The sequence below is a fragment of the Olea europaea genome, chromosome 10 (genome assembly GCF_002742605.1).
Source record: "Olea europaea var. sylvestris chromosome 10, O_europaea_v1, whole genome shotgun sequence".
Classification (NCBI taxonomy): domain Eukaryota; kingdom Viridiplantae; phylum Streptophyta; class Magnoliopsida; order Lamiales; family Oleaceae; genus Olea; species Olea europaea.
The window spans coordinates 38,149,586-38,176,316 of NC_036246.1; the positions used below are offsets into that span (position 1 = coordinate 38,149,586).

Genomic DNA, 26,731 nt, shown 5'->3' on the forward strand with positions numbered 1-26,731 from the left:
CTACTTTCAAAGAAAGCGGAGAACTTATCGCCCAAATCGGAGAAGGAAGCAACAGAGTTCAGCTCTAATGTGGAAAACCAATCTCTAGTCGCATTAGTGAGGGTCTGAAGGAAGGCCTTGCACATTATCGCATCTGGTGCAACCTGTAAGTTCATGATATCTATGTACACATTGAGGTGGTTGATGGGGTCGGTTGTCCCATCGTACTTCTTTATCCGAGGATACTTGAACCTGTCTAGGAGGGGATATAAGAGAACTTCTGGAGTAAACGGGGTATTGGGGGTGAATCCTATGGTTGCACGAGTATTTTGTTGCATGCAATCCATTGTAACGGACCTTGAACCATAAACCATTTGCGGCGCACCCAAAGTTCCAACCCCACCATCATCATGAGCTACACGTGGGATTCAAGCTCGAGCATCTGTCATAAAACCATCTTCAGAGGTTGGGGTATGTGACGGGTGCGAATTTCTCTAGCTCAACAATTGAGTTAATACAGCAACCTGCTGATGAAGCTCCTCAAAAGCTCCAGCGGTAACAATAATTGGAGGAGGTGCTGGCATCTCTGACGATTCTTCTTGAGGGACATGGTGTTCCTCAGGAGGAGGAGGGTTATCCGGGACGAATGAGCTTGTTGGAGAAAGACCTGAACGTGTATTGACCATGGCTTTTGGTAGCGCTTCCTACAAACGGCGCCAATGATGCTACCAAAAATAAATACTTGAAAGATCTCGAACTGGGTATTTTGAGCTCCGAACTTGAATGAACACGAACGATATTCAAATATCTTAAATAAAGGCAACGAGGTGTGTGCTCGTCGTCCCTCCAATACTTAAATCAGATAGGGAATTTAGTGCGTGAAACTATGAACTGAATAATGAAAAACGTACCTGAAAAATGAGCATGAGTTATATGCATTTATAGGTGTTGGTGGTAGAGCCCTAGGAGGACTTAACCACGTATGGTCCTTATCCTCGTAGGATAGGGAGTTCGTATTTTATTCCAAGTGTCCCACTTGTGTTTGAATCGAAGAATGAGTCAATTAGGGTAAGAAGTGAAGTTCAAGTAGAACTAGTGCTCTCATTGGTCATTGGGAAACTTAGAGCTGAAGGACCTTAAACCCCAGTCAACAACCCCAACCTAGAATGCCCGACCTTGCATTTGAGTGTTTGGAGAGTGGCCAAGGTCGAGTTCGAGTAACATATTTTGGGAACGTCACATACCATTTTATTTAAGTTTTGAATCTTTTGATTAAAGTTTTTGTAACACTCATTTCAACACATAATTGTAGCCATGAATAAATTTGAGCCCTCGTTTGAGCCACGTTATTTTCATAAGAATGCGTTTTTGAATAATATGTCAATGAGAAATGTGTGATTAAAAAATAATAATAAATTTTGAATTTACATATAATATTATTTTATTAAAAAATATTTGATTGAAATGATATCAAATCAATATTTAATAATGTATTTTTTCGAAAATTAAAATTGAACCGGACCACACGTAATACTGGATTCTCAACGGAACCCAGAATATAAACCAACCGGCAAGGCGGCGACGGGGACAGAAGATGACGCGGGCACCAATTTAACGGTCTGCAAGTCATCTTTTAGATTAAAAGCTGAATCAAATTGTTCTCAAAAAGCGCTAATCGATCTACCAACTATAAAGTTTGCGGAAGAGGAAGAAAGGCACCAGAAATCCGAAGTACTCCACCGCCAGCCATGGGGAAGAAACAGCACAGCAAAGATCGAATGTTCATAACGAAGACAGAGTGGGCAACCGAGTGGGGCGGCGCCAAATCTAAAGAGTCGGGGACCCCCTTCAAGCGCCTCCCTTTTTATTGCTGCGCGTTAGGACTTCATTCTTCGTCCCCAATCTGCATTTATGTGATTTTGAAATTCTTTAAACTATTTGGCTTATTGCTGAATTTTGTTACAGGCTAACTTTTACGCCATTCGAAGACCCTGTTTGCACAGCTGATGGCACTGTTTTCGATGTTATGTAAGTATTTGTGCAGTGAAGTGTTTATGTGCTCCTTGTTTTTGCTTTGATTTGAATTATGATCGGATTCTGAATATTACATTGGTTTTCAAATGTGGTGTTTAGGAATATAATTCCTTACATTAGAAAGTTTGGGAAGCATCCAGCTACTGGGGCTCAGCTTAAGCAGGAGGACTTGATAGCTCTTACCTTTCACAAGAATTCCGAAGGTTATTACTTGTTCCATTTATAATTCATGAATTCTGATCCTTTGTGTTTTGAGATTGGAGCTACACTTGCTGTATTAGATATGTACAATGCACTGGAGTACTGTCCATGCTAGCAATTAAGCCTGTAACTTGAAATTGAAAAAGGAGAGTTGAATTTCAAAATATTGAGTCGCTGAAAAAATGAAAAAAGATAAGCATAACATGAATCTTTTCGAATTAGCTTATCTTCCCGATTTGTTACCTGCCTTACAATTATATATACTTTTGATATCAATCTATTTGAGCAGCTTCTTTTGTAAGAGTTTGAGTGGTGCAAATATGTGCAGGGTATATGATTTTGTTGTTAACAGCTAGTGTCACTTTACTGCTGAGGTTCATTGCTCAGCAGTTAAAAGTTCTCTGTTGTGTAGTTTATGTTCGAAAATATTAAATTTGATATTAAGCATCACTGCTTAATGCTGGGATAAATAATTGCTGTAAAGTTATGCGTTCAAATAGGCTGCAGGTATGGCACAGGATGTGATGGATTTTCTTATTGTTACATTCTCATCAAGAACCTTCACCAAATAAGATATCAATATTTCTAATATGTCTTACAATTAGAATCACAGCTTGGATTATTAGTGACAAGAGTCACCAGTCCATTGCCATTTCAACAGTTCTTTGGGACAAGGGCAAACAAGTTTATAGCTCATAGAGTTTGGACAGAGTTTAGGGTCAGAAGGAGTATTGAATACTCTTCACATGTTGGTCTGAGGGTTTTACATTTTTATGATCTAGGAAGTTGAAAAACGAGATTGTTCCACTTCTTGAACTGTGAATATTATTTGACTACTGCAACACTTCCACATGCCATATTTAAATTCGAGGAAAATTGCCATTAGGTTTTCGGTATTCATAAGTGATGTCTTATCTTTACTTTTGGTATGAGATTCAGATCATTTTTTTTCTCAACTTTTTTTTTTTTGGGTCTTGGAAGATGATCGACATTGAGCAAATGATCTGAATTGTCTATGCTATTTATGGGACCGAGAGTGTCTAGATATAATTAATTACGCCAACTTTACTTAGATACAGATCTACTTTTGGGGACCAAAAAGTAAACAGACATCTAAATTTTGCTTCACCTAGCGATGAAGTTGACAAACAATTATGGAGGATATCCGAGAAAGTATTGGATATGTTATCCTTTTGAGGGAACAAGGGTAATACGCATATCCAACTTCCCAGGGTGCAGTTGGCTAGAATGATGTCTTCGAATATGAATGCTTTATTCTGAACAACATGAATGGGAGTTGGCATCACTATGCTGCAATTGCTGTTTCAAAAGTTATTGGCCAGCTCTTAAGAACATGCAAAACAGAAGTTTAAAAAAAAAAAAAAAAACCTAGTGGGTCATGGGTCAGTAACCCTTGAACATTTTGATAACAGAGATTAATTGGTGGGAAACTTAAGCCATTTGTGCCATGTTTCAATCCGTCAATTAGATGTCACTGTTGGGGTAGAGGGAGAGGGTGGGGTGGGGTTTTGGGGGTAGACATAGTAATAAAAGGGTGACTCTGTGGAGAAGGGTGGTGGGCCTGCTGGTCGTGGAACTCTGACAGAATATGGAAGGAGATAGGACTAAAATAGTCACACCGTTCAAGATGGATACTCCAAGGTGTGCTGTTGAAATAAAGACGCCTTTTCTTCTAGAAAAATAAGAAAAAAAAATCTCCACAATATTTATGCAATGCCACTAATATTTAGTTTACGTCATTTTCTTGTTTTCACAAGTGATTTGATCTTTTCAATAAATAAGACGACCATAAATTTTGTTTCTTTTGTGGTCAAAACTAGCAAAGCCAGTTACATTAATTAACTGCAATGGGGAAAAATGGCATCACATTATGCTTAAAATTATTTTGGAAAGAATCTGTAATGGATTTCACAGTGTTGTTAGGATTATACTTTAAATGCCCAAGTTCCACATCAAATTTCACACCGGAGTTGATGCGCTACAAACTGGAATTGACTGTCTACAAATAGAAAGATGGGGTAGACATCCTGATATGGTTTCAAAGATTAGAAGAGACAAAAGATAGTGAGAGTGGAAGTTGGTATTCTGTAATCTATAATTGATTCGTATTTCAGTTCCTCAAACTTGATGATGCCTGTGATGTATATTGATTTTTACCGAAATAATTCAAGTTGGTTTAAGTTTTTTATATACAAATATCCTGTCTCTGTTTACTAATTTTTTTGGCTATATTTATGTCACTAAGTGTGCCACATCCTTGTCTCCATGTTGTAGGAGAGTATCATTGCCCTGTGTTGAACAAGGTTTTCACGGAGTTCACACATATAGTTGCTGTGAAGACTACAGGAAATGTGTTCTGTTACGAGGTATGTTGCTTGTCTTATTTTAAGTCTTTCATTACCTTCCCATTATATTTTCTGTATCTATTTCCATTCATTGCTGCATAGGCAATCAAAGAACTAAACATTAAAACTAAGAACTGGAAGGAGCTTCTCACTGATGAACCATTCACCAGGGAAGACATTATAACCATTCAGGTAGAAGCCACTTAAATGTATTTCCTCTTGGTTTGCAGTTATGAATTTTCAATTTGGTTGCACAGTACAATAAAATAAGTCTTCTAACATACCTCATCTTACCATATAGAACCCTAATGCACTTGATAGCAAGGTTCTCTTGGATTTTGATCACGTCAAGAAAAATTTAAAGGTTGATGATGAAGGTGGGTGACAACATTTCATATCATTAGTGGGACGGCTTTATTATGTATTTCCACTCAATTATCAATTGTTTTCTTCTTTTTGCCAGAACTAAAGAAAATGGAGTCTGATCCAACTTACAACATAAATGTTAGTGGGGATATTAAGCAAATGCTTAAGGAACTTGGCACTGAAAGAGGAAAGGAGATTGCATTACATGGTGGAGGTGGAAACAAGGCACAAAATGAAAGAGCTGTCGCTCTTGCTGCCATTTTAGCTGCAAGATCACGTATCAAGGAGGACACAGAATCAAAGAGCGGTGAGAAGCCCAAGCAGGCATTCAGTATAGTAGATGCTGCCTCTGCTGCTGTTCATGGAAGAAGTGCCAATTCTGCGAAGTCTGATTCTAGTGATAAAACGGCTGCACGGATAGCCATGCACATGGCTGGTGAGAGGACAGCAGTAAATGCAAAGCTGGTTAGTATCTCATTTTTGACAATGACATCCGCATTTTTCTCTTGAAACGCATGGGTACATGTTGCACACTTAGCCCCCGTTTGGCCCCCATTTTTTGAAATGAAAATGGGTGGAATAGTGTTTTTTCGAAAATGAGTGGTTGAAAAAGAAGGAAAAGTTTTCGATTTACATGTAATATTATTTTTATGGAAGATTGTGTGGTTGAAAATAGGAGAGAGAAAAATGAAATATGATTTAATGGGGGCAAAACGGGGGCTTAATTATAAATCCTTCATGAATAATCAGTGAAGAGGTTTGATACTCAATTATCGTTGTATAAATATAATGAATCAATTCAATGACACAGTCCCATGCTTCTCCAAGTTATCTATACCGATCTATTTATAGAGGCAGTAGATGGTGGAGAATCATTTTTTATTTTTATTTTATCTATACCTTGGAAACAAAGTTGGGGTTACTCTACCAATGACACAAGAAACTAAAACCTGAATTGTGTTAAGCGAACTGCTAAGGTTAAAATGTTTAGTTCAACTCTAGTTCTACCATCTGTTGCAAACAGAGGTGGACTATGAGAGTAAGCTTTGTCGCACACAGCTCTAATTGACACTCAAGTTGAAAATAGTCACAATTGGGAATGGAGTACCACCCTTCAGTTTTAGGATTGTGAAACCGTCCTTCATCTTTTAGGAGTGCTATGAGAAAAAAAAAAAAAAAAATAGAAGAAGAAGAAGAAAGCAAGACTTAATGAATATAAAGAATAATCTGATTGTAGAACTTGGTGGTAAAAATTTCATCTAAATTATTCTTGTCACGGAAAATGAAAAATAAATATCCAACGACAATATCACTATCTTTTATTCTGATTACACGGGATTGGCTAGATGCTCTTTCATATCAATTGTCGAACGAAATTGCTGTTTAGCCGTGAGCTATGGAGAGTATGCATACACTACAATTCCTGGAAAAGTAAAGAAGATAGGGACAGTATGCCATCTCACATTATTTACATTAACTTTGATTGATTTTCTCTTCACTGTATATCCTCAGTTATCATTAAAGCCCCTTCAACTTTGTCTTGTTCTTCCTTCTAATTTGGAAGTTCTTATCCTCGGCAGTAGCCATGTTTAACTGCAAAGCTCTTTAGAACTCATTATTCATTTTGAAACCCATGCAGGTTAAAAGTCGTTTCACAACTGGTGCCGCTTCAAGATCTTTTACTTCTACATCTTTTGACCCCGTCACGAAAAATGAATATGAATACATTAAGGTTGAGAAAAATCCAAAGAAGAAAGGCTATATTCGGCTGCAGACGTCCCATGGTGATCTGAACATTGAACTACATTGCGATATTACCCCAAGGACATGTGAAAACTTCCTCACTCTTTGTGAACGTGGTTATTATAATGGAGTTGCTTTTCATAGAAACATAAGGTATATCAAATAGCTGTTTAACTGTGACATAGCATTTGCAAATTTAATTCTTGTTGTATCAAAGTTTGACATCAAGGGATTCTGTTGTCCCTGATAAGCAGGAACTTCATGATTCAAGGCGGGGATCCAACTGGGACTGGAAGAGGAGGTGAGTCAATATGGGGGAAGTCCTTCAAAGATGAACTAAACTCTAAGTTACTTCATTCTGGAAGGGGCATTGTTAGCATGGCAAACTCTGGTCCTCACACTAACGGCTCTCAGTTCTTCATACTGTACAAATCCGCCAATCATTTAAACTTCAAGCACACAGTTTTTGGTATGGTTGTTGGAGGATTGACAACACTTTCAGCAATGGAGAAAGTCCCTGTTGATGATGACGACCGACCTTTGGTTAGTACTTAGTAGTCAACCTGTAGCTGCCTGTCTCTCTCTCTTTTGTCATCTTTAGACTCCAATTCACTGCTGTTTTATCTCCATTCTTTAAATTCGTTCTTTTCTAAAATTCTGAATTTTTATTCTTCGGTATGACATCATCTTCCCCCTCCCCCCCCCCCTCTCTCTTTTTTTCCCTTTTTTTGCTTGGTAGGAAGAGATTAAGATTATCAGTGTAGATGTCTATGTCAATCCGTATACTGAACTTGATGAAGAGGAGGAAAAGGAGAAGGAGAAGGCCAATGGTGAGAAGGATGCTGAGGATGAAGAAAATGTTAGTTTTAGAACTCCTCAGCGTTGCAATTATTATTTTTCTTCCTGCAACTTAGATTATCCTTCCTCATTCTTAAGTTTATGTCGATTTCATTACATTTCAGGATAAGATTGGTTCATGGTACAGCAATCCAGTTACAGGATCAACAGAGACTCCTGCTGTGGGTGATGGCGTTGGAAAATATTTGCAAGCAAGGATTAGCCAGGTTTCATCTACCACTGCTCTTGACAGTGATATGCCGGCAGGCTCAACAATAAAGAAAAGAAAATTAGGCATGCCAACTGGAGAACTTAAAGATTTTTCTGCTTGGTAAGATTTTCAATTATCCCGTATCACTTGCAGATTTATACTGCGACTGGTTTAGCCAAACAGTGTGTGCAATTGGGGTATTGGATTTTACAGTGGGAAACCAACATGAATTGTCCTGTTGTTTCTTTTAATCTACAATTGGTCACACCAGGATTTTTTAGTTGGCTGTGCAGCGTAAATTAACTTGTATTTTCTTTCAATTTGAGAGAAGTTTCTACTTTCTATAGGATTTAATGGTAATTGACCACTGTGTTTGCGCTTCTGCTTGTTTACAAGTTTCACAACTACCCACAAATCATATAGCTCTGCACATTCGTAGATACACTCGCATTCTAGGATTATTTTCAAGATTGTTGACAATTGAAGATTTTGACACGTAAGAGTTGCGAATTTTATAATCTCATTTTTGAAGGATGGCATCAAATTTTGTTATCAAATTTGAGGCATATATGCATGATTTCGCCTACTAAAACCTCATTTAAATGGAAAATTGGCATTGGCGTTTGCAAATTTTTCTAGATAAAGTACGCGAAATCTTCAATTTTTTGTAATAATTAAAATCGCCTTTTATTTATTACTAGTAGTAAACATGTGCTTTGCACGCCAAATCGGATGAATTATATGTATAATATTTTGAAATATAAATATGTCAAATCAAATTTAAAAAGTAAAGTATGTACATGTGAATATTAGAACGCGAGAACGATGTATAATTTTTTATTCATTGGCAATATTCAAAATCACAAAATATAGAATGTTGAACATCATTAAATTTGTCAAGAGTAAAGACACCTTTAGTCTCTTTGATATGATTATACGTGCAAGTCTATTCTAATAACATTGTGAAAGCCAAAAGGAAATAATCAAACATCATAAAAAATAATTGAGAAGAATTTAAAATCAAAAGCTAGTTTTAAATTTTATTCCCTTGATAATTTCAAGAAACGGAAACGCACAAATCCCTTGACTAGTATCTTGATTTATTTTATGAAACACAATTTTTTGAGAAGAAGAAATAACGAGAGTGAGTGAGAAGATGGGGGACAGTGGATAATAAACACCTTGATAAATATGATTTTGATGGCTACACATTCTAGTTAAAAAAGTGTAAATGTGTTATTCTATTTTTTACGTTTATTAGAAAAATTGTATGGGTAACACCTGCCCAGCCCTGTTAATTTTTATTTTTTTTATCTACGTATTTATACTTTAAATGAAAATTTTTGCAACATTTCATTAATTCTAATAGAATATGACAACTAAAATTATCTGAGAAATATAATAAACAATAAAAATCTTAGTTTACCAAACATATTCAAATAATTTAACTTTTAAAAATAAAAAATTTAACTACTATATTATTGTCTCACTTTAATGAATTGAGCAATAAAATGAATTATCAAAAACTTAAGAGGAAAAAAAAAAAGGTTACATAAATGGGTAAAGACCCTATCTTAAACGGGTAATGGGACAGATAGTGGATGGAAAAATCACCGATGAGACGGAGTGTGGGGGAACCCTACCCATTGCCATCTCTCGATAAGTAATAATTGCCATTAATGGTGTAGGGGTGAATGTTGATACAAGATAAGTCAAAATATAACCTAATGCATGTATTATGTCAAATATTTATATTATGGATAATGAAATTTTTTGTAATTACATATTTGTTTGATTAATAAAAGATTTAAAGATTGCAATTATTAATTGAATTTATGGATTTAAAACCCCTACCGTTCCTTTAGCCCATGTTATTAAAAAGGTTTGAAAATTAAAAACAGTAATCGAATCAATATATTTCAAATGTTAAATAATAATAGCATATTAGAGAGTAATATGTAATAAAATTTTGGTGGAATTGCATTCAAATACGTCTTTTCATCTTACTTTTTTATTTTTTTATGTTATTGACAATTTTCATTTAATTACATATTTGTAGATAGATGAATTAATTAATTAAACGAATGAATGTAATTATATATATATATATATATATATATATATTATGGTTGCGGTTGGTTTAGTTTTCTATTTTCCATTTTTGGTTTCAAAACGGGTTTTAGTTTTCTTAGAAAACGCCGCGTTTTGGATATTTTTGGCGTTTTGAACATTTATAATTGAAAATGCTCAAAACGATAAAAAACCATTTTGCATTTTCAGTTATAAATTTTACCTCGTTTTCGAAAACGCATTTTCGAAAACGACGAACCAAATGCGTTTTCCTCATTTTCGAAAACGGAAAACGGCTCGAAAATGTCAAACCAACCGTAGTCTAAATGTTTCTAGGTTTTCGAGGGTAACCAACAAATAGTTTGAGTTTATCATCTAATGTTTGTACTTCTTTTTTACATAATCACATATTTCTCATGAATGAATTGCACTTCAATAATCATTGCTACACAACTCAACAAAACCAAAAACAATTGTTAAAAATTGATTTCACATAGCCATTGAAACATAAGATAATATGTAAAAAAATAAATAAATAAAAATAATAGTAAGGAATCTCAACTCTAAGAGAACGCAATAGTAAAAAGAAGACTAAAAAAAAAAAATCACTTAAAATTAGCTTTAAAACCACTTAATCGAAAATTAAAATTTATCATATTTTTCCCATTCTATAACATAATGATTATTATTAGGAGGTTAAAAGTCAAATTCTGAAATAAAAATTACCTTTACTAATTCAATTGGAAGAAATCAAGATAAATACAACTTAAATTTCAACCTTTCACCAATTAAATTAGAAGATTATAGAAGAATTGTTGGTGAAGTTAAGAGAGATAAGCAACAAAATACAGCACTAAATTTTGGCCATCATAAAGGGTAATTGGAACTCCAACCCCATAAGCACTCCATTCATCATAATTCCAGAGATCACCCAATGTAAAATAATTAAAAAATTTCTTTTCCCATGGATGCCATAAGCTATTTAGATTCACGATGTTACTCTGTTCACGAAATCATCAAATAACAAAAGGGACAAATAATCAACAATCATAAACACCATTTCATAAAATAAAGATTAACCAACAAAGCAGTCAGACGTGAGATAAAGTCGAATATTTTGAGAGAAATAGAAAAGGAAAAGAGACAAACTTAGGGCAGCAAATGTGATGGAACAACTGGAATGTAGTTGTATGCATGGAAACCTTGTAAATTGTATGCATGGAAACCTTGTCAAAAATCTACATGATTCTTTAAACATGAGAGAGAGAGAGAGAGAGAGAGAGAGAGAGAGAGCTTTCACTGGTTATATACCCTAGACATTTGATTTCCAGAAGGAATGAGAAAACACAGTGACTATTAAATGGGAGAGGAAGAGAGGAATAAATGGATAAAATAGAGATTACAATTTTTTGACGACCGGAAATCAAATATTTTTTTAGAAGAGGGTATATTGGTAATATAGATAAATATATAAGGGTAAAATTGATAACCAAAAGTTTCTCCCCAATCCCTCCTTTTTATAAATGGTACACATCAATGTCTTCTAAAAGGGGATTGTTTAACTATCCTGTGTAACGATTGATCTCTTCTCATTAAATTTCAACTACTTCTAATCTCATACACTTGCCATCTTGATACCCCAAAATTACTTTAGGTAGAAAACTTCTAAGAGACATTAAATTCAGCAAAAAATAAAAAATTACATTTCTTCACTTGAAAAAATTTAGGATATTGCTATTAATGATCGACAATCTATATGACAGTTGATTCATTGATATACACAGTTGATCAGTGATGAGAAATATCATTATTTAAAATATATTCTATCAAAATCTCAACTACCAATCAATTAGAGGTATGTAACATCAAGTTTTCTTTTAACCTATAACATTTTAATCAAATTATAGAATTTATAAATCTCATATAAAATAACGTTAAAAAAATTAAAATACTCCCAAAATTATTAATCTAGTAACAAGATAATCACAATGTGGGACAGTACAGACACATTTTTTTAAGAATAAGCTGATGTACAACTAGTTTGATACCTTTTGAAGTATAAAAATTGAGACCATTGATTTTAATAAATGTTGTTAAAATCAATTGAAAAATTATGTGACATATCAAAAAATGTAAATAAAGCTATCAACGATGATGTAAATGTAATAAAACTATTTTTCTATTTAAATATATAACAGCTCTACCAATTAAAATGAGCCAATAGGGCAATTTCTACTAGCTTCTTTCACCGGAGAAATATTTCGATAGGACGGAAACACCGCCACAAGATGCGACCGTCCAATGTTGAGGCCCACATCGACGGGTGGCCTACACACCTTATGGGTGTGTGTTGGGCCACTTTCCCTTATAAGACGGTCGCATCACATGGAACCGTCCATACCAAAGTATTTCTCCTTTCACCGTCCAAAAACTCATCCACAAATTTCGCACTTGCCCCCAGGGCACATCTCCAAGTGATAAAAGGGGATGGTGGAGAAATCCAGCTTTGCTTGAGGCTGCTGCGTCAAGAGTTCGAATTCTGAAATATGGATTTAGCTCTTGAGTAAATGCAAGTGTACAAGTAGCCTTCCACCTTGTACCCTTGTATGCATAACCTACGATTTACCTCCCTCACGATACTCCAAAGTAGGGACGGTGGGGGGCCCTTAAGGTAAGGGTTCAACCTTTTTTTTTCACAAATTTCGCACTCATTGTGAAAATAATCAAATATTAAAAAATACCGAAATCTTTCTGGCCAAGAATCGTGCTTGCTGTACCCCCCTCACATTGGAGACCTTGGGGCATTCATTCATTCTTAACCCACATCTGGCCAATGGCCAATGGCCTTACCGTAGATTTTGTCGTATTTTGGGGACAATAACGACATTCTAAATTGTCGCCTACGGTAATATATCGTCTTTTCTGGTTCCTTTCCTCCTACGTTAGATGAGAATCTGTAATCATCAATCAATACACAGTAGCGAGAGACGAGCTTTTTTTTTTTTTTTTTTTTTTGAAAAAGGTCAATTGAGAGAAGATAGAGAAGTGATCTATCTCGTTTCGGAGTCCTTGCGATTAAGAAATGGGTCTATGGGAAGCTTTTCTCAATTGGCTTAGGAGGTTAGTATTATATGTATTTTTTTGTTTGTTTTTATTTGTCATCTGTGAATTCTGTAATATCAATTTTGGTTCTCATTGAGGAATTTGTGCATTTATTAAGCTCCTTGACCGAGTTTATGTGATTGATTAGAGGTTTTCCGATATGTTTTTGTTTTGTTAAATTGTCGTGGTGATTGGAGGTTTCGTGTCTTTACGTTTTGTTATCTACTTTATTGGGATTATTGTTATGTTCGTATGGGAACTTGTGTGAATTACTCTATAGAAAGTCAATGCTGGAATACTAAATTTAGAATTAGATAAAAATGAAGACTTAGGATTGTTTGGTTAGATAAAGCTGGCACGGGAAGCCAGAATTATTCTGTTGGCATTTACAGTAATCGAATTTAACAGCTTGTTATCTTTGTTAACTGGTTTAGTATAACTAATTGAAGTATTTATATTTTTTTCTTATTGATTAGAAAAGACTTTCCTCTTTTTCTTGCAAACTGAAAAAGGAATTTGATGATCTATTACAACTAGATTCAGCCGGAATTGTCTTATCGTTGCTATAAATGTGTTAGTAGTTACAGACATGGTTTATCGGAAAAGACTTTTTCTCTTTTTATATGTCTTACTGATTGACAAGTTCGCAACCATATTTCGTGGAAATAATCGAGTATAAAATGCAGGGGCACCTATTTCTGCCCATACATACGGTTTGGGTTCTATAAAGAGGTGGTGACATACCAAAGCCATTTGTATATATCATTTCTCCGCAAAATATACTTCCTTGATTGCATCACTAGCGATGCTACTATTCCCAGGAACCTAAGTATTGTTTGGCTGATAAAATCATAAAAAGTCAAACCAAACTTATGTGGTTTACCTTTATTCGAGTTGAACTTCATAAGGAAATAAAATCAAGTTTCACATCATTTCTACTTGTTAATTTATTTTGCTAAGTTTTATCTCTGACTGGGGAAAATAATATGTGGATTGAGATTGAAGACTTTATCATATTGACCAATTTATCTTTTAGCTTATTGCACCAGGATTGCCATCAACCCTCAGATGCCAATCTTTCGCATGATGCATCATTTTTGAGTGGTGCAAAAGAGAGAAACTCTCATGAGTTCATTTAACTTCAACTTCTGAAGTGATTGATGGGATATATGTTTATCTATTTTGGAAGTGGTTGTTGTTAGGACTCTTACTGTCATTTGTCTCACTTAATTTTTTTACTATGTGCAATTCCAGAAAATATGACTAGTTGAATAGCAGTTCAAAATTAATTATCTCAAGTGTCGAGCTGATGAAAATTCTGGTGATCTTCTGTTGCCTATTTATTATTGTCCATTAGCGATACAATAAACTTTGTTGGCAGATTATTTTTCTATCATTTAACATTTTTCAGTGCTCCATCCGCTAACCAGCTATAGGACTATGAAATAATGCTTCATTCTCTTTTGGCCCTGCTCGTCATAAGGGGAACTTCCGGTCAACTCTACTGGTCCTAGTGGGCCAGTCTAACCTTATGGTGAAGTTGGGGAGGATGTCATCATAGTTCTCCCATTCTTATTGACATGTCGTCTGAATCTACTTATATAAGGCTTCTGTCACAAATGTCCGGGTGACTCTCGAAACAGAGTCTGTGTCTATAGGGGAGTGCTTTAAATTTCAAGAATTTGTGGTTCAGAGAAGCTTTTATAACCAAATATATCTCAGTTAACTGCATCGTTATCCTTGTCAAATGAAAATTATCAAATTGATGGACTTGCACAATTGTTTATATGGTACAGCCTTTTCTTCAAGCAAGAAATGGAGCTTTCTTTGATAGGTCTTCAAAATGCTGGGAAAACTTCACTTGTAAATGTTGTCGCTGTAAGCACGCAATATTATATTCATCTTTTCAAAACATTTTGATAACTGTTTGCTTACCTTTATCTTTAGTTTGTCAAACGCTGTGCATTTACATTTTTGTTCATTTTTCTTAGACTGGTGGATACAGTGAAGACATGATCCCTACGGTTAGTTTTCCTTCTTTCCCTGCTACTTTAGATCTTGCTCATTGTTGATTACATATTTGGTTATTTACTATAGATGTTTTTCTATCCTTCAGGTGGGATTTAATATGCGGAAGGTCACCAAAGGGAATGTCACAATAAAGTTGTGGGATCTTGGAGGTCAACCCAGATTCCGGAGCATGTGGGAGAGATATTGTCGTGCAGTTTCTGCTATTGTGTATGCAACTAACTCCAAATTACTTGGCTTAGATCTGTGTTTTATATTGACATTCTGGCTGTAGTGTAAATGACATAACTAACGTATGCTATTATAACCTCCCACCCGTTTACTCAAATCTTTGATGAGACTTTTGATGACTTCCATATTCAAGGTTCTCTGCTGTGCATATTATTGGTACAACAAAAGTAACTGAATAGCATAAAACCACTACACCCAGGAGTATAAAGATTCGTTCTTATTAAGGATTCGTCTGTAAGCCCTTCAGTCATTTTGCATTCAGATCACTTATTCTAGTTACACATGGTCAAGTTAAAAATTTGATTTCATGATAATTTACTTGCCCTCCATTTGGCGGAATTTATTGATCATTTATAAATGATCAAACTTCATTTTAAACCACGCAATTCAATGAACGCACAAATATTAACTAATTATCCACTACTCATTTCTATCTATTTATCAATTAAACCGTCTGTAAATTCTTCCCAAATGGAAACTTAGTCTTTCGTTATCTGATTTGATACAGTTACGTTGTTGACGCTGCTGATCCTGACAATATCAGCATCTCCAAAAGTGAACTTCACGATCTGCTTAGCAAACCATCACTCAGTGGTATTCCTCTGCTGGTATTAGGAAACAAGATCGACAAACCTCAAGCTCTATCTAAGCAGGCTTTGACTGATCAAATGTAAGCGGAGACAGGCAACAACAGTAACTTGTCGCTCTCTCCTACTCCTCACTCTCTCCCTAAATATGTTAACGTGCATTTTTTTCTTTTGTGTGTATGCGTGTTTGCATGTGACGTGTTTTTGTTTCTTTGGCTTCTGTATTTGGTAATTAGACATGGCATTATATTGTGTAGGGGTTTGAAATCTATCACTGATAGAGAGGTCTGCTGCTTTATGATCTCGTGCAAGAATTCAACAAACATTGACCAGGTTATTGACTGGCTAGTTAAGCATTCTAAATCGAAGAGTTAAGGATGCGTCTCTGGATTCTAATAATTTCAAGAAAGTTTTGTGGAGATGAATTTCCCTGATGGTTGTCGACGATAGAGTACCCTAGTCATTGTGATTAATTGGCTTTGTACTTCATTCAAGTTGGTTTTGTATGTAAATTTAACTTATATTTGTTTAAGCTTTAATAACAATTGACGTTTTTGTAGCGGGTTGGTTATAGTATTTGTTTACCACTCTATTTGGTGTTAATCCAATTCTTGAAATCGTTCAACGTTTTTTTGTTATCGGTGTTTAGTGGTTTAGATTAGTATGTGAGCATCATCAATATTACAGCAAACTTATTTCATGGACTTTCAGAAGCATTTTTCCCCCTTCCTTTAAAATGGATAAATACTTTTTGGTTCAAAGTTCAAGATGCTCAGAATCAAATTGTGGTGTCTGTCTAGACTTAAATAAAAGGTCTATTTGGTAGGCTTTCTACTTCTGCCTTTGCTACCTTGGTCAATTTAATTAGACAAAACACTTACATAAAATTTTCTAATCATGTTTAAAAACATTTTTGTTTTTAAGAAAATTGAAGCAACGATCCCCAATCTTTTCATTTTTGGTAAACTTTATCCTAACCCTCATTTTGTGCCAGTGGAGGTTTCTAACATTTCATAAATATTCACTTAAGGTCCATCTGGATGGAAACCGTCCAAAACACTGCCAGTTGATCGGGAAAATTAAAGAATTAACATCCAATAAAATCGTCCAAAAAGGTATCATCATCCAATAAACCCGTCACGGTAGCAGATAGTTCAAAGAATTTTCTGAATCAACTGATCGTGTTTTGGGCGATTTCGGTTCAGATGGACCTCAGGTGCATATTTATAAATGGTCAGGGACCTTTACTAGAACAAAATAAGGGTTAGGATAAAGTCTACAAAAAATGAAAATGTTAGAGACCATGCTGCAAATTTCCCTTTTTTTGTTTTAGAAGTATTTTTTATCTTTTTAAAAATCTTGTCAAATGGGCCCTGGGCATGGAGAATACAAGTTGTTTAAAGAGTGGAAAAAACATGAATCAAGCTAGTTTGCAAGAATTTTTTTGCTATCTTGGTTGACATCTTCTCACATGTCGTGGGTCCCACTTAAATAAAAAAGTCCCAAAAAAGGTGGCCCCTCCATTGTGGGCAACAGTCAGGTTGCATGTCAACCATTTTTTGTCAATATAGCATGGTTCTAAATACCTCCTTTGTCAAAAGATGCCTTAAAAATCGCGCTTCAACGTTCAACACAAGTATTATTGGGAGACAAATTAAGGTTAATAGAAGATTCGTTTGTCTTCTGAACCAAAATATTTATAATTTCAATTCAAAAAATTGAATTGTTGATACCTCCTTTTTCCAAGATTCAATGGCTTAAAAATCGTGCTTCAATGTTCATTACTAGTATTATTGAGAGACAAATTAAAGTTAATAGAAGATTCGTTTGTCTTTTGAACCAAAATATTTATAATTTCAATTCAAAAAGTTGAATTGTTGATAGTATGGACTAGAAATGGGTTACAAGAATATATGTGGTTCAAGTTACTTATTTCGTAGAATTCATTTTTAAAATTATATCCCTGACATTATTTCTATAATTTTTATTTTTTTTATTTTATTTTTTTTTATTTTATGAAAGGTAACATCTAAGTGTATCTTCAAAAAACTCTACATGTATAGAAATTTGTGTAGGAATTGGTTCAAATAATTAATCAAAAATTGGAAAATGAAAAGGTTTGTAAAAGTTAAAAATGAAAATGTGTGACTATGTGTCAACTTCGACCAAATATTCGGACTTGATTCGATGGTCAAATTACAAAAGTAAATAAACCAACTTATTCTACTCGTCGACTAGATCGTCGTGGTATATTTGGAATCTCGAAACCAATTTCGGATGAATGAGAAATTGCGGACCAAAGTTGGAAGAAATGAAGTGTTGCAACTTTTCGAAAAAATGCAGGTTTTGACCAAGTATTGCAACTTTTTGAAAGGATGCATGTTTTGATCCACACTACTTCATTTGCACCATTTCTACATCTATAAATAGAATCCTATGGACATGATTTTGGGCACACCAATTGCATTGAACATTCATTCTCCTCTTGCAATTCTCTCATTTCTAAATTCCATAGCATTTACATACATTTCCTTGGTAGAGAGGGGATTCCGTTCGAGCTCGTTGGTCGAAACCATTTGGAGTGCTCCTATGACTTGACGTGGTCGTTGTATCTTGGGAAATGATTGTCGAAAAATCGTTAGCACCGATGCGGAGCAAATTCATCTTAAGGACCAAGTGTCAAACACTTGAACCAAGTGTCAAACACTTGCCTCGACCAAAAATTCATCACTTGCATCTTTCTTCCTACAGTTTTCTGATTTCTTTTGATTATACTTTGATTTCGGGAAATGATTAACATTATTTACATGTTTATGTTGCAAGGTTCGATTAAAAGAATAATTTGCTTTCGTTCAAGAATCAAAAGGGATGAATCCATATTCATACATTCAGATTCGGTAACTTTTATGTTTTGCTTCTCAAATCCTATTTCGGTAATTCGAAATTACGTTTCGATTTCACACAAATAACCGGTATGCTTTTTTTAATATAATGTGCACGTAATCGGTGTGAATTTCCCTAACAATTTGTCCCCACAACTCTACAATCTTAACTCTTCCCCTATTTATTGTTACGTAGAATTTTCATTTGCCAAGTGAATTTTTTTGCCCAGGTGGACGAATGGAAATGAAATGGATTATGAGTAATGTTTTGTAAAAGTGAGTAAACAACCTTTTATTTTTGAGTGACCAGTAGTAACTCAAGGTAAAAAAAATTCAATTTTTGCCTCAAGCTTGTGGCCATGGTAGCGCATATATGGTTTCGTCGTATTAGTGGCGAATGTGGTGCAAATCCTGTTAGGGTAGTGTAGGTCGACAACGATGCTAGGATTTGTATTGTAAATTTGGGATTTGTGCGAGGAGAATTATTGTGCTGTGAGTAGAGATGGAAGAGTTGGTGGTTGTCGAATTTTTGAGTTTTTGTGGGCTAAACCATTGCTTGACAACCATTATTTAGGAAAAATAAAATTTTGAATAATGATTTTAAGGAGAATACGTGGTTAAAAGTAAGGAAAATTTGAGTTTACATAAAAAAATATTTTATTATGTGAAAAGAAAATTTTCAAATAATGAATGTCAAACATGGGCTAAATATGGTGGAGATAAGGTGGTGATGCTGATGGTTGATGCATGTTTTTGGTTATGGCAATTTCAATTTCAAATCCGTAGTTTTAGCTTACATATATGTAATTTTTGAAATAGTGATTTTTGATGATTTTTGATACGATGATTTAAGAAGATGGTAGCATCTTTAGACCATCTCCAACCCTGCACCAAATTTTGTACAATTTTGCACTAAATTTTACATCAAATCTTGCACCAAACTAAAATTTATCTCCAATTATTACACCAAATGAACAGTGTTTAACCATTTTCTTCCTTTTTTTTATTCTTTATAATTTATTTATTTGAAATATTATTTATTTAATTATTTTATAAAAACATAAATTACTAAATAAATAATTACGTTAAATTACGAAAAAGATTAAATTCATTAATAAATATAAAAAACACGGAACAATTAATAAAAACACTACAACAACGAAAATATGAAATCAAATTATATTATCGTATGTATGTCGTTGTTTAATATATTTCGTGTTAACTTTAATAAATAATTGTGTTTGTTGTATTTTAAATTATTTTCGTCTTTTAATTAAATTATTAATTATTATGTCTTACATTTAAAATTTATTTTAAATACAAATAATAATAATAATTTATTGTATTGAAAAATATATAGCACAAGTAACATAAATATCCTTAACAAATTTATTTGGAGAATGTTAAATAAGGGCAAAAAAAGACATTTTACACTTTACACCACTTTGCACCAAAACGATGCAAAGTTTGGTGTTGCATTGAAGCAACTTTACACCAAAAAATGGTGCAAAATTGTGCAATGGGACGACCATTGGAGATACCCTTAACGACATAGTGGTGGATGGTGCTAGTCCATGTGTTACTACTTCTTCGAAAAATTATAGAAGTGTAACAACAATAAAATAATGTAAATTACAATTTTAAAAGAATTACTAACACTAAAATAGTTTAAATGCAAACTAATACAAAGATTAAGCTACAAACATTGTAACTTACTAAATGTAGAATTTTTGAAAAAAAAAATTAATTATAATAATAAAAATAAATTAAATACACTCCAAAAAGTTACAAAAAATTACAAACACGTGCTATAAAAATTACTTGCACGTTAACAAAAAATAAACATTTGAAAATACCCGAATTTTTGAAGATAATTTCTCCCACCTTCTAATGTCTCAATACTTTAAAAAAACACCTAATTTTTTCCTTCGTCCCCTAAATTGGTATTTTGTACCCATTTACCTAAATAAGAGTTGTGATTTCAACTTTCAATTATCTAACTTTTGTATACATAAAACTTTTCTAGTTGTAGAAATCATTAAATAATTATAATATTTATAATTTTAATTGTTTGATATACATTATTTTATTTAAGAATAATATTATTAAAAAAAACTACTTATTTAACACCTAAACACGATTAGACTCGTAAAGCTTGAGATTTGACCTAATCACCTTGGCACGCTTTACCCCTTTTAAAACACTTGTATTAAGACATACACGTGTCCAATGCACCCATTATGAGGATCATGATTCTTGCGAACAATGAAACCAAGATTCTGAAGTTAAACAATGAAACCAGTCTTTTGAGTGACAGGCATGGTAGATCTTGAGTACAAGATTATTGCAAACGAACGCCTCCAGAAAGAAAGTATAAGGCAGAACTCAAAAATGTAAACCATATTTCATCAGCTTATAAACAAAAAATCAATACTGTCACTAAGAAAACCTTTAGGCTAGTAACTAGGAACGTTTAGAAAAGGAAACAGAACATAACTGCCCTTCACGCTAAATTGGACCAAATATATTAGCATAGTATGCAGCAAACGAGAACCAATATTTAGTACCATTGATAATGCAGTTTTAACTCTTTAAGGTTCTTTATGAAAGTCAAGCTACTCTCCTTGTGAGTTCAGTTCCACATTAAAACCAATAAAACTCAAAGACTGTTCTATGGACAAAACTCAAGATTTACATCCCTATCCGTATTTACACCATATAGACTTGCCTGCAAAAGATCCAGAAATGCAATGAGTGGTGGTGGCCATCTGCAGGTCTGCATACATGTAAAATAACATTATCAGAGAAACAGGGTAATTTGCAAATTCACAAAGAATTTGGTCAGATAAATTTCCCAAAATTGCCGCCTACAAACTCCAGAGCCCCAAAAATTTTCTCAGAAATGCTAGTGCTAGATAACAGGGAAAGATGAGTCAAAAGGAGTATTTGTCAAAGAGCAAGAACTTGAAAAACGTTATAGAATACGAGCTGGGTCAAGATCTGGTCAAAAAGACCAGCAATTGCCCATCTGCAATCTGGACTGGACGCAAAATAGATCCTAGTCTTGCTCGTACTAGTTTTGCAATGGAGCAATAAGCGGTACCATCTGCAGGTTCTTGGAACTCGGGGATGGACTTTACCAGCATCGGATAGTATTACATTTCAATGCCTTTGTAGCTGCCTCAGCAAAACACTGAGCAGCCTCTGCCTCAGCTTCTGCCTCCTCTGCTTCCCTTGCCGCCACCTCAGCTTCTGCAATTGCAGCTTCTGCCTCTGCGACTGCTTGTGCAGCAGCTGCAGCTGCCTCTTGTGCAGTCATGTTCTTCATCTGCTCTAGCTCAGCATCAACCTGGGCTTTAGTAAGAATTCTGATAACATTTTTCTCTACTTTGGTAGGATTATTCTTTGTTCCATCTGGAAGAAACATGGAAGCAACTTTCCCCGCATCAGAAGACATTGAATTAGGTGCAATCCTGTATAGGTGCTTCACCTGTCAACGCAAACAAAAAATATTCTTCCATATAAAATTCTGCCAAAACCATATGCAGCCAAAAGCCCAATTTTGTGCCGGTTCCTAATTTTCCCGAGTTCAACCCAACAAACCGTTGCAGGACAGCATCAAAAAGCACAAGGAAAACATGATAAGATTCAGCAGTCAATCCATTAACAAGACAATTAAAGTCCTTCTCACTTGCTTAAGTGAAAATGTAAACTTAACCAGACAGACAAAACACAACCAATCCACGTAAGCTTTCTGATAACAAACTTGACAAAACAAGGGAGTATCAGGAGGTAGGCTATTAATCAAGGGATAAATCCCACATCAGTTAGATACCGAAACATAGACCAACTTATAGGAATTTAAGCTACTCCTCTTAATAAGACTGACCCAAGTCATAACAAAAGACAAAAACATTATCAATTGAAACCCTAGGGAGCAAATGCAGGAATTTATTCTTTGAATGTTAAATGCCAACAGTAGTGTCCTAAATGGCACCCCATGGTTTGACATAGGAAATAATTAGCAACTAAAGCAAGGCAAAATTTCATATAAACATATAAGCTTAAAAGTGACCTTCACTTCAGGGTTCAAAGTTAAGAGTTAAAGCATCTAATTCTTCATTTTTCATCATTCATTTGTCAACAATTACCCCCTACATAAGCAGAGGAGCCTACAAAGGTATGCATTTATAAGTTTGCACAATCAAGCACATACATAGAGATAAGAGAATGACAGCAGAAATTCAACTCAAGAAGATAGAAGTAAGAAGTCCCTCAATAATGAAATGAATAAAGTAGCAGGGAACTGATAATGATCATGGCAAAACCAAACTGAGACAACCCAATATCATGTATGGCTGGCTAACAAAGCAAGGAACATAATAAAAGCATGTTCACATTTTAAAAATCTTATGCAAGGGGTGGAAAAATGATTTAGCGTCCCTTCAATTCCGATCAGAAAAGGATATTACCAATGAGTACCTTAATTAATAGTCCATTATCTGTCAAAAGCTTCAAATTTGTAGCTACCATCCTTTCGAAGTCTTGAGGTAATGAGTGTAGCTCCTACGAAATAAAATTAAGTCAGAACTTGAGTGTGCTAAGCTGACAACAAATGAAAGAAACTACAGAAGATAACTCTGAATTGGAACATGAACATCCATTGGTTTTCAAACTAAGTATACGTGGCAATGTTTATGCAATGTTAAACATAAAAAGTGATATACAAAGCAAGATTTTGAAACGACAGGAAAATATAGCAAATACAATGACATCATTGACTACCACTTCATTGTCAATTTAAGCTACATTTACCATCACTCGGTACCATAGTAAGTTGAAATCACCTCTATGTACTGTGCAATTGCATGTCGACTAGATCCTCTAGGTTCCTTCAGCTTAGTGATTGCCTCCAATATAAGATCATCAAGCCTGCATTGGAGTGCCAAAACATCTCATCAACAACACGTAGAACAAATGGTATAGGGCCAGAATTCATCATTGATAGAGACATCGCATCCAAACTAAAAGGTTAGCAACTATAGACGTTTCATACAATTTCTTTCCCAGTTCAGAAATCTTTATAACACGAGATAGGTCAAACTCCGATATAGTGATTCAGGACAAACACTGACCATGTTCCACTGCTAAATCTTGATAATGACAAAACAAACAAAACTCTAGTGCCTCCCCCACCAGAATGCATATTCTGAGAAAGATGAGCTGTATATGTATATTCCTCAAAAACTAAGCCGAAACATTAAATGGCTTGTACATGTTATTCATCCAATATATAACATAATAACAGCACCATGGCAGCATTTATAGTACTTTTAGTGGATCCCCACAACTAATCAGTTATTTGTTAATTGACACGTTCCTCCATAATAACTTGGTGGTGTCAACAGTTCTATGCACTAACTTTAAGAGGACAAAGAGGCTTAATGTTACTTCTATTCAGCCAACACAGTTAAAGGATATAAATGGGTGACATCAGATGAAGCAATTCAACCTTGATATTCGTGTTTGTGAACCATCATCCGTTGGTGTTTCACTAGATGAGGAAAAAGGAATCACATCAAGCACTTCTGAATCATTCTCAGCTGTGGAGCTAGGAACAATGGCATCTTTATCGATCTTGGGAGTCACTTGATTGCTTTTATATGAAACCTTTGCCCTATGCCGAGACCCCAAACCATTTGCCATGCAATTCAAATTTCTCCATTTATCCTGTCCGATAACATTAAACAAATCGAGTTAAGGAGCAAAAAAGTGCATATCTAAATAACACCATCAGTGTCATTTCACAATACACAAGTTTTTGCTTAATCAAAATATGAATATTCCAACTAAGACTGATTTTCCTCAAATCAACGTACCAAAATGATAAAGCCTTATATACAATACCTTAAGATCCACATTTGAACGTGATCGCAAAACTGTGCTAAATTCTGGATCTTTTAGTATAGTACTCCATTTGCCTACCCCATACTTGGCAATGCCAGCTTTAAGAGCCGCTTCTTCTCCTGATGTCCACTTCTGCTTAGGAGCACCCATTCTCGCGAGTCTGAAGACCTTTGTACAGTGAATGAATTGCTCCCACTTGTTACTTCTGAAAACACAAAGAGATCTGGTTCACAACACCGAGAGACCCAAAAGCCCCAAAATCTATGCAAGAAATAAGAAAAGAATACTTCAACTTTGGGAGCTGAAGAACTGGAAGCAGTTGTTTTTCAAATATAAAACATTGTATCTCTCTTTTTTTGTATGACTTCTGAAACCATCAAGGTTAACAATTCTTATAAACTGAATATTGATCGATCAGATCTTCATTATTATATGGCCACTAGAAAAACTCGGTGGCTCCACCAATCACAAACTCTTTCATCGTCTAATGACTCCACATTAACCTCAAAGATTAAAATGACAAGACCAAAAGCTCAGAATCTCTCGTAGCTTATCTAAAACATATCCCACGGCATGTTACCTTACAAGTTTACAAGTCATTTTTATAATTTCATGAAATGAACATCATCATGGAGATAACATGTGAAGAAACAATTCTATCTACAGATATATTAAACAAATTGAGCAGATATCAAGAAAATGAAATAAAGTTCCAACATCACTATAGGGCATAACCCCGCACATAAACACTTGCAAAAAAGGGGGAACGATGAAGAAATCCAAAGGGAAAAACACACTCATTGTTAAAACCGCAAAAAATATCTATCGATTGCCTGAGAAGGGACCAAAATTTAGACACAAAAAATTCTTTAAAAATTAAAGATGAAATAGGTAATTTAGACATTTTTAAGTGGGCTATGCTTCTTTCCCAAACATAATTACATGATAAAGATCAAAATTCATATAAATAACCATTCGAAAACATTTAGAAGCACATTATAGTCGGATTTCAATACAAAATTGAAAAGAGAAGGAATCAAACAATAAAGTTTTAAATTCTAGTTCCAATTTATATGTATACGTCGAAATATTGGAGTGGTTTACCAATAAAAGGGTATCAAGGTATGTGCGAGAGAAAATCAAGAACTAGTCGGCGCCAATTAGTATTTCAGCCCATTTTTTTCACCACAGAAAATGACCAAAACCCTAGGTAGAAGCGAGTCAGTTGAGGGCAGTGTACATACAACTGGAGTGCCTTTGCATTTGTTTGGGTACAAGCCCACTTTTCTTGTTCTCGAAGAGTAGGTTGCAATTATACTACACCGCTGACGTGATTGCTAAAGAGATTTTTTTTTCCTCATGATAAAATTAATTAATTTACCAACTCTTTTTGATTTGGACAAATTTCAAAGTGAAAGTGAATGGAAACGAACTCTTTTGTGGTCAAATGAGCAATTTTACAATTTTGAGGGTCATATGAACAATTTTCATGATTTACGAGTTGGATTAAGACTGGATAAAACTCCCGAACTAAACTGACAAAACCAGATTCGACCCGAACTGAACCGAATCGAGCTATTCTTCTTAAGTTATATGCTTGAACGGGTATCTCAATCGAGAATCGACGGGTTTGATTCAGTTCTAGATTCTAAATCAAGAAATGAATAGTCGAATAAAAATCGAATCTTTTTAATTTTTTTAATTTATTTATTTTAAATAAGTCAAATTATTTTATTTTTTAAAATAAATTTGCCAACTAGTTAATTTAGCTCAAATCCAAAAATATGATTTGACTATTTCTAATTTTCAGTCCAAGTCCAACTTAATTAAATTAACCTAAGTTTTACCAAAATCTGTTATTTTATTGTAATGCATTTTTCTACCGTTTTGGAAAAATCGAATTGAAATTCGACAACGCCCCTATTAGTTATTGTTAGCTTGCTATCTTCCTCTTTCTATGATTTTAACAATCAAATATATGAAATACTCGGCAAAGAGAAACACAAAAGACACATTAGATTAGACTGGTTTGTGGGCTTCCACTGGATTCATCAATAATTCTGTTTTGACATTTATCCTGGACTCCTCAATTGGGTTTCATTCTTTGGGTTATTTGATTTGGGCTGTACTTTTAGTATGTCAACATATACTTAACATTTTTTTTCAACTCAGGTAGTTAGACTATAT

The 26,731-nt window shown here is 34.5% G+C and overlaps 3 protein-coding genes across 11 annotated transcripts; 2 read left to right on the forward strand and 1 right to left on the reverse strand.

The window, feature by feature from the left end:
• Positions 1-1,493: 1,493 nt before the first annotated feature.
• On the forward strand, positions 1,494-8,117 carry LOC111402138 (peptidyl-prolyl cis-trans isomerase CYP65-like). The gene is made up of 11 exons (XM_023030227.1): positions 1,494-1,855; positions 1,945-2,007; positions 2,113-2,216; positions 4,510-4,601; positions 4,683-4,772; positions 4,882-4,957; positions 5,044-5,411; positions 6,586-6,842; positions 6,944-7,232; positions 7,429-7,548; positions 7,652-8,117. Exons 1-11 carry the CDS (start codon positions 1,728-1,730, stop codon positions 7,859-7,861), a joined length of 1,797 nt encoding a protein of 598 aa, XP_022885995.1. The 5' UTR covers positions 1,494-1,727; the 3' UTR covers positions 7,862-8,117.
• A 4,518-nt stretch (positions 8,118-12,635) lies between these two features.
• LOC111402140 (ADP-ribosylation factor-like protein 8a) lies at positions 12,636-16,358 on the forward strand. Of its 6 annotated transcripts, XM_023030231.1 has the most exons (8): positions 12,638-12,927; positions 14,164-14,230; positions 14,321-14,622; positions 14,706-14,787; positions 14,901-14,933; positions 15,026-15,147; positions 15,677-15,838; positions 16,013-16,358. In XM_023030231.1, the coding sequence occupies exons 4-8, from the start codon at positions 14,725-14,727 to the stop codon at positions 16,128-16,130; spliced, it is 498 nt and encodes a 165-aa protein (XP_022885999.1). In that variant the 5' UTR covers positions 12,638-12,927; positions 14,164-14,230; positions 14,321-14,622; positions 14,706-14,724; the 3' UTR covers positions 16,131-16,358. The 6 variants fall into 6 exon arrangements, with proteins under 6 accessions (XP_022885996.1, XP_022885999.1, XP_022886002.1 ...); XM_023030234.1 differs by lacking the exon at positions 14,321-14,622; XM_023030229.1 differs by having other exon boundaries at positions 12,639-12,927; positions 14,321-14,787.
• Positions 16,359-21,139: 4,781 nt separating this feature from the next.
• Positions 21,140-25,837, reverse strand: LOC111402141 (single myb histone 5-like). Of its 4 annotated transcripts, none has more exons than XM_023030235.1 (7): positions 25,649-25,837; positions 24,545-24,749; positions 24,150-24,367; positions 23,485-23,569; positions 23,120-23,203; positions 21,797-22,127; positions 21,140-21,413 (listed from the first exon to the last, which is right to left on the reverse strand). In XM_023030235.1, the coding sequence occupies exons 2-7, from the start codon at positions 24,692-24,694 to the stop codon at positions 21,337-21,339; spliced, it is 945 nt and encodes a 314-aa protein (XP_022886003.1). In that variant the 5' UTR covers positions 24,695-24,749; positions 25,649-25,837; the 3' UTR covers positions 21,140-21,336. The 4 variants fall into 4 exon arrangements, with proteins under 4 accessions (XP_022886003.1, XP_022886005.1, XP_022886004.1 ...); XM_023030237.1 differs by having other exon boundaries at positions 21,741-22,127; XM_023030236.1 differs by having other exon boundaries at positions 24,545-24,805.
• Positions 25,838-26,731: the final 894 nt, after the last annotated feature.